Below are 7,684 nucleotides of genomic sequence, written 5' to 3' on the forward strand. Positions count from 1 at the left end.
TCTCTCAAGATTTACCGCAATCTAAACCCGGATCACTAGGCCCTAAACCGAGACTTCTCCCTCAGGCTTTACCGTGTATCCCGCCAAATTCGGTTAAGGGATTCCTAGGCCTTTGGGAATGAAACTTGAGACCACCTCCGCCTCGGATTTCGAAATCCATCTGGCAAACCCGAGCTCAAAAACCAAAGTAAACATCCCAACACCATGGCATCCAGAAAAAGGCAAGGCTAGGCTGAAAACCACTGTCATAATCCGGCAAAACCGTGTCACCAACAACAAGAGAGCCATACATCAACATGCAAAGCCATGCATGTCCAAACCAACTAAGAAATCACACATGCAAAAGGTTACCTGCAAGTATTATTGCTGAAGCTGCCTAATCATTCTCTTCTTCCTTGATCCTTGCTTTCCTTCCTTTCCCTTTGCTTGCTCTTCTTTCCTTGATCCAAAGCTAGAGTTCTTCAAGAAAACTCTGACCAAGAGTGAGAGAGAGAGACTAAGTGACCAAGAGTGTGAGAGAGAGAGAATAATGAGAGAGCTCCAAACTTGAACTGACAAAAGGTTACCAACTAATCTTCAAAAGCCTTTTTATTAATGAGGCCTCTATTTTCTTCATTTTCCATTATTTTCCTTCAATTTCCTCCTCACATGCAACTTGTGACCTTTTATCTTCATTTTCTCCCATTTTCTTTTATTTTCATTAATAAATGTGCCAAAAATACCTTTTTGCCTTTGCGAATTTTCCTTAGCCAAAACACACATCTAGTGATGCCCACTAGGATATCTTTGCCTAACATTTAGCTTGAAATAAGTGTCCCTTAACCATGGTCTTATTTTGCCTTATTAACTTTTATTACATGAAATTTTCATTGCGGTTGTTACAAATAAGTTCCACAAGCGTACTTGGGATAAGGAGCTAGGGAGAAAGAAAAAGTACTATATCGAAGAGTTTAATCTGACTCATAATCATCAACAAAAAGCACACATAGGGGCCAATATTTATTGGACAGCCGAAATTCTTATTTCTTAGTTAAGGACTAATTCTCATAGGCTCCATTGTGAAACAAGGCGCTGGAAAAGACCAAAAGAAGTGTGGGAAGAAAGAGTATGTATTTTTTGCTCGTAGAAACAAAAAACATGACATTTTAGAATGTGAGGCCTTCAAAGACAACACAGAAAGTTATGTAGGTATTTTGGCTGCTAGCCCTTGGGATAATTTATTCAGTGAGGGGTTTGTCAAGAAGTTGGTAGTGTTGATTGTGAGGCTTCACAACAAAAGGGCTAAATACAAGGAGCATTGATTGTGAGGCTTCACAGGAAAAGGGCTGAATACAAGGAGCAGATGGCAAAGCAATCTGTCCCATAGGCTATCTTTAGCCTCGTAGATGTTAAAAATTTCTTTCTTCTTTCATTTTGACTAAGTCAAATTAGATAAAAATAAATAACAAAATAAAACAATCTTTTTTTTGCTGTGGTTCACGGACACCTTGGTCAACATGTCTGGGCTGATCGACCTCAAAGGGAATCTAGCCCCGCAGCCCACTAGCTAGGCCTAACCCCAAGGGCTTCAGGGAGAATGGACCTGTGACGTCCAGATGGCGGCACTGATTTTGACCAACTGAGCTAACCCTTGGGGCTTAAAATAAAAACAATCTTATAATAATAAAGTAATAGTAAAAGTAAAAATAAAAATGATCAATAGGATTAAGCCACGGTATTCATGTGGAATATAACCTATTTAAAGGAGAAGATCCATTTTAACTTGATGTGAGAGGTATCAAATCTCTTGAAATGCAAAAATATTTTAGGGTTAAAAAAGATTTGATCCCTCTCTTGAGGTGGTACATCTGAAATTAAAATAGATCTAAGCTCATCCAAAAACAAATAAAGAATCCAATAAAAAACATGTCTTATGATTTGATAAAATGTTACAAAATTTTATATATATATATATATTTAAAAAATATCTAGTAATAATTAATAAAAATAATAATTATTATAATTATATCGGTCCCCCAAGTTTACATCTTAAAGAATTTTAATATAATATCCGCATTTAACTTTTACTAGCCATTAATTCCTCCCTGTAAACGCAAGCAGTGGACCCAAAACTCCCTTAAGTTCTTTGGTAAAATTGAAAATCCCAAAGGCTCCGTCCGAAGGGGTGCTATGATCAGACCGGCTTTTGTGTACTCGGGACAGGCTTCGATGAGAAAGGGTGCCATGCCATGTGACCATGGATTTTGTGGACTCGGGACAGGCTTCGATGAGAAAGTTGTGTCGGTTTACAATCGAGAGCTATAAAGAAATTAGAGGACGGAAGTGATACTATAAATACTTCAAATCGCCAAAACCAAATCAGAACTCCGTTTGTACGAATACTTGCAGCTGTACCTTCTTCTGGGATCAACAAACCTCAGAAACCCTAGCATCTTCTTGGATCAAGAACGGTCGAAACTCTATCTTCTTCTTGGATCAGCGAACCCTCGAAACTCGATTGTGAGAAGGCGTTGGATCCCGTGCCACAAGACCGACATGGCTTGCGTTGCAGAATATCGTCGTCCTCTAACTCTGATCGATGAAAATCCCAGGAAGCGCAGAAAGCTAACGTCCTCGTGGGATGTCCTCCCTTGTCATATGCAGGTTGGTTAATTTTATAATCTGTTAAATTACAACCAATTTTCTTATAGATCTAACTTCAATTAGATTTTTAAATTAGGGTTTTCTTTTGCGCCTCTGAATCCTGTGAGATTTGCATTTCAATCCCCTGGTATTGGTGGTTTGGTAAAAATAGTCAGAGGATTTTCTACTGGTTATTTTGAATAGAAAATGAATCAACGGCTATGTGTAGGCTCAGCCAACATTAGTATCTAGTGGGCAAGATGTTGGGATCGGGAATGGAAATGGAGAAGGGGCAGAACCCTCCATCTCCTCAGACCATGGTCAGCTTTCATCTCCGACCATGAAATTCAAAGCAAGATCCTCCCGCAATGCCTCCCCTCGATGGCGTACTGATGACAAGGATGGCCATTACATATTTGAACTCGGAGAGAATTTGACCCCTCGATGTAATGACATGTTTCTAGTATTGTTGGTAATCTTATTTTCGAGGGGTTTTGCCCACTGTTGATGACAAAATATTTTTCTACAATAGCCCTTCCCCCCATTTATCCTGCTAATTTGGCTAATATCTCTTCTGCTATCCTTTTTACAGATAAAATTCTCAGTAAAATGGGCGAAGGTAAGAATCTAGGATATATAAGGTCTCTTAGTATTTTCTTAGATTTGTCCAATGAATTTATTTGATTGGAATATGGTCGACGTTTATAGGGACATTTGGCCAAGTTTTAGAATGCTGGGACCGAAAATCAAAGGACCTTGTAGCTATTAAAATCGTTCGAGGCCTACAAAAGTACCGGGAGGCAGCAATGATTGAAATTGATGTGCTGCGTGAAGTTGCCAAGCATGATAGAACTGGTACACGGTATGAAAGAATGACTATCTGTCGAGATATGTCATTTAGTTAATCACTGCACAGTTTTTAATAGATATAGCCATTCTGAGTGATTATTTGCTTTAGACTCCTTAAGGTACAGTATCTCACTGGTCGGTTGATGTGCGTGACTTGTTTGATACAGTTGTGTGCAAATGCGCGACTGGTTTGACTATAGGAATCACACGTGTATCGTGAGTTCTCAGCAGAACTTAATTTTTTTCGTTAGTGAATGTTAGGCATTTTAAATGGCCTCTCAAAGATCTTCTTTTGGTTGTTTCTAGAGAAGTTTTTAGTTTGTTGATGAATGTAAATTATCTTAACAGGTTTTTGAAAAACTTGGGCCAAGCTTATATGACTTTCTTCAGAAAAATAACTATCGCCCATTTCCCATTGATCTTGTTAAGGAGGTTGGCAGGCAACTTTTGCAGTCTGTAGCATGTGTGTAACTTCACTTCTTTTTCCCTTATTAGAGAGCTTTATTGGCTAATCAGTAATATTATCATTTCAGAGTTGCACATATGATCTTTATTATTAATTAGGTCCTGAGAAAATGTCTATCCATTATAAGCGATATTCATTTGAGTTTAATAACAATCTGGATTGGCAGATATGCATGACTTGAAGCTCATTCACACAGATTTAAAGCCAGAAAATACACTTTTTGTTTCTTCAGACATTGTGAAGATACCATATAAGGTAGTTCAGTGGCAAGAGAAACAAATTTTTCTTGGTTAACAGTTTTGATTGTATTCTCAAAACATAATTATTTGATAATGGCTCCTTCTTTGGTTCAACACATTTATTCTTTACTCTCTGGTCTCTGTGTCTTTAATTGTATATTCTCATGCATTCCAAGCGACAAACTCTGATTAGTATCCGTTTTCAAAGGGTTTGGAGAAGTCATCACAAGAAATGTGCGACAGATTGCCAAAGTCAAGTGCAATAAAGTTGATTGATTTTGGAAGTACCACTTTCGAAGGAGAAGATCATACATCAGTGATCTCTACAAGGCATTATCGAGCTCCCGAAGTTATATTGGGTAAGCTTGGAAAGACGTCCCAGTAGGATCTACCACTTGAGTGACATTCCAATGTTCAAATGAGCTATTAAATAGAACCTATATCCAATTGCATTGTAATTCTTGACAGGACTTGGATGGAGCTACCCCTCTGATATTTGGAGTGTAGGTTGCATACTTGTGGAGCTTTGCTTGGTAATTTATCATACAATTACATTTTGTGAAGATGATATTTAACCCATTGTAAATTAGAAATATATTTATCAGAGTTGCATATTAAACATGCAGGGAAAGACACTATTTCAAACCCATGAGAATTTGGAACATCTTGCCATGATGGAAAGGGTTTTGGGTTCATTGCCACATCGTATGATAAAGAAATCAGAGTGAGTTCCTTGACGTTTTTTAGTGAAATGAGTTCCTAAATGTCCTATGCTTAATGTAAACCATAACATTTAACGCCATCCTGTAAACAGTCGCAAAAGTGCAAAATATTTTCGGCATGGGAAAAGGTTGCATTGGCCAGAAGGAGCATCTTCCAGAGATAGTATCCGAGCAGTTAGGAAGTTGTGCCCCCTAAGAGTATGCCTAACTATTTTATTTCATGTGTCTACACATCTTAGAATGGTCCCACGATATTTACATTGTCTTTGGATGGCTAACTTATGGCTAACTGTTTTCTATTTAAATATGCCTTTCTGCAGAATTTGATCATGGAGCATGTGGACCATTCAGCTGGTCTACTTATAGACTTGCTGCAAGGACTTCTCAAGTTTGAGCCTTCTGAACGTTTGAAAGCTTCAGAAGCTTTGAGTCATCCATTCTTCTTAGAGGGATCCAAATTTCATAAATATGGTGCATAGAAATCATGAGAATTCTGATTCGCTGCATGGGACAATGTTGGATTGTTATCAACTTCGCTGGTCTCAGGTGCCAGGCATCATCGTTCCCCAGGCTTCTGAGATGAGATCTGTGCGCAGGGTTTTAAGGATTATGGCTCGGACACCTGGCATGCAAATGGAGCATCCTAATGGTACATTCAGTTAGGAATCAAAAGCAAGGTAAATGGGATATTCCCTGTTTGGGACAAATTTTGGGTGCCTATGTTTCAGTGTGGAGATGGCTCTGTGCCCGCGGGCTCTAAGAAATTAATTAGCCAGATGTCTTCCCATCACAATAAACTTATTTGGCTTATAGACATTGTAAAATAAGAACCGTTGGTGTCTACTTTTACATTATATTGAATGTTTAGTATTTTTCGACACAACTGCAAATTATTTCAAATGAAGCTTATTTTTTAATTCAAATCGCAAAGATTTAATTGACTTAAGCAATTGCTACTTGAAATATTATTGAGCAGAGAGTTGCTCTTTAGCCGAGCATGGTATAGATATTATAATGTCATTAATGTTACCTAAAAAAATTAAAATAATAATTATAAATTAAAATAAAATTAAAGTATAGTTAACATTTTGACTTATTTAAATTAAGATGGAAGGGTGTCATTGAATGAGGGAATATCCTAATTCTACCTTGTGAATGAATAAAATTATTGTTGAAGTTTAAAGTTTTTTTTTTTAAATTTTTTGATCGTTTCTCTTATGTTTTATTTTCACTTTTCAATTTAAAAAGGGTGTAGTGGGCTTCAAATTAGTTTCAAAAACTTTTTAAGATGAGATCTCAAATGTCACAAAAAAAAGGCTTTTGATGGGTCTTATGTAACACATTTAATAACCAAACTAATTACTTCACATTATTTATGGGTTTTATTATTGGCAAGCACATGACAAACAAAAAAATAGTGGCTTTTCAAAGATTGTCATTAATTCTAATACATATCGCTGGAATTACTGGGGGCGGGAGGGTAGTGAATGAATATTTCTTTTCAATTGTTATTTTTTCCAGTCAACATTTATATTCAAAACGCAAGATGAACAACAAGAATAAATGCTTTTTTTTTTCTAAGTAAAAGTAATCTATTAATATGTACAGAAGGTTACAAAGAGGACAAGGCCCTGAACAAGGTATCGAAGAGTGTCAACATAATCTGGACTGCCCCAACATCGGGGAAACCAGTTCAGTGAGAGCAGAAATTTCAAAAATGGTATCACTTCTCAAGTCCAGACCCCACAAAAAAACAGAGAGATGGTTCCATATAGGAAGCCATAACCCAAGCAACACAAGCAGAGAACAAAGAAACTGGATAATGAACACCTGGGCATCCACAGTCGGCCTCGTACTATCATCAGGCATCCCCTACTTGTTCTCCATCTCTTGGTTTCCACTCCTTGGATTTCACTGATGTGAAATTGCGATGCGATCTGAACGCAATCGCATATCGCTGGAAGTAATGGACTTTCCCTTTGGTCTGCCCATACTGCGATCTGCCGATGGGTCCGTGACATCACATCGCACAGGGGAGAGTGTGTTGGCTCCGCCTCTTGGAAACAACTCGATGCGATATTGCGATGCGATCTGATTGCAATCGCATATCGTTAGAAGTAAAGGTATTTCCTTTTGGTTTGCCCAAATTGCGATTCGTCGTCAGGTCCTCGCCATCGCGTTGCACATGAGAAAGTGAGTAGGCTCCGCGATATTGCGATGAAACCACAGATGCGATATTGCGATGCGATCTGATCACAATCGCATATCGCTATTAGCTAAGGCCTTGCCCTTAGGTCTCCCCATTCTGCGATCCGCCAATATAGCGATGCGATCTTTTTTGACAGTGGAAGCTAGCTTTCTCCCATAGTTGGTTGGCAATAGTACAAGAGTCCAAGAGGTGTTGGAGCAATTCGTCCTGAGAATTACAATTGGGACATATGGAGGGCCTGTGAAAGTTTCTTTTCCTGAGATTGTCCCGAGTGAGGATTTTCCAGTGCCCAACAAGCCAGAGGAAAAGGGAGACTTTGTGCCACGTACCCGGTGACCAGATTCTGTCCCAGATAGGATCTAGGGGCATTGGATCATTGCAAATAATTTTATAAGCCTCTTTGGTGGTGAAGGAACCTTTTGGGGTATATCCCCATCTTAAGATATCCCTGCCTACGGATGATCTAATACGTCGATTCTGGAGCTCACTCTCCATGACCTCAGTCTGGTTATCTGCATTTTTGATCAGCCTGTCGATCTGCTTCCATTGCCTGCACCCCTGTTCTGTCTCCGGAATC

The 7,684-nt window shown here is 38.6% G+C and overlaps 1 protein-coding gene across 8 annotated transcripts; it reads left to right on the forward strand.

The window, feature by feature from the left end:
* Positions 1-2,121: 2,121 nt before the first annotated feature.
* On the forward strand, positions 2,122-5,625 carry LOC149232949 (serine/threonine-protein kinase AFC1-like). Of its 8 annotated transcripts, XM_089379583.1 has the most exons (12): positions 2,136-2,643; positions 2,852-3,068; positions 3,215-3,241; positions 3,331-3,484; positions 3,639-3,687; positions 3,820-3,934; positions 4,104-4,192; positions 4,385-4,535; positions 4,645-4,709; positions 4,803-4,900; positions 4,991-5,096; positions 5,219-5,625. In XM_089379583.1, the coding sequence occupies exons 1-12, from the start codon at positions 2,536-2,538 to the stop codon at positions 5,375-5,377; spliced, it is 1,338 nt and encodes a 445-aa protein (XP_089235709.1). In that variant the 5' UTR covers positions 2,136-2,535; the 3' UTR covers positions 5,378-5,625. The 8 variants fall into 8 exon arrangements, 6 of the variants coding, with proteins under 6 accessions (XP_089235710.1, XP_089235714.1, XP_089235715.1 ...); XM_089379588.1 differs by lacking the exon at positions 2,852-3,068 and having other exon boundaries at positions 2,125-2,643; XM_089379585.1 differs by lacking the exon at positions 4,991-5,096 and having other exon boundaries at positions 2,141-2,643; positions 5,219-5,320.
* Positions 5,626-7,684: the final 2,059 nt, after the last annotated feature.

This window comes from Pinus tabuliformis, chromosome J (assembly GCF_031772625.1).
Source record: "Pinus tabuliformis cultivar Carrire ecotype Pingquan chromosome J, CPIR1, whole genome shotgun sequence".
NCBI classification, from domain to species: Eukaryota; Viridiplantae; Streptophyta; class Pinopsida; order Pinales; family Pinaceae; genus Pinus; species Pinus tabuliformis.

Bases quoted from the DNA above. Each gene is read 5' to 3' on its own strand.
- LOC149232949 (XM_089379583.1), top strand. From the start codon at position 2,536: ATGGCTTGCGTTGCAGAATATCGTCGTCCTCTAACTCTGATCGATGAA. The intron at 3,242-3,330 runs GTAAGAATCTAG...CGACGTTTATAG, and splicing joins TCTCAGTAAAATGGGCGAAG to GGACATTTGGCCAAGTTTTA. The intron at 4,710-4,802 runs GTAATTTATCAT...TTAAACATGCAG, and splicing joins TACTTGTGGAGCTTTGCTTG to GGAAAGACACTATTTCAAAC.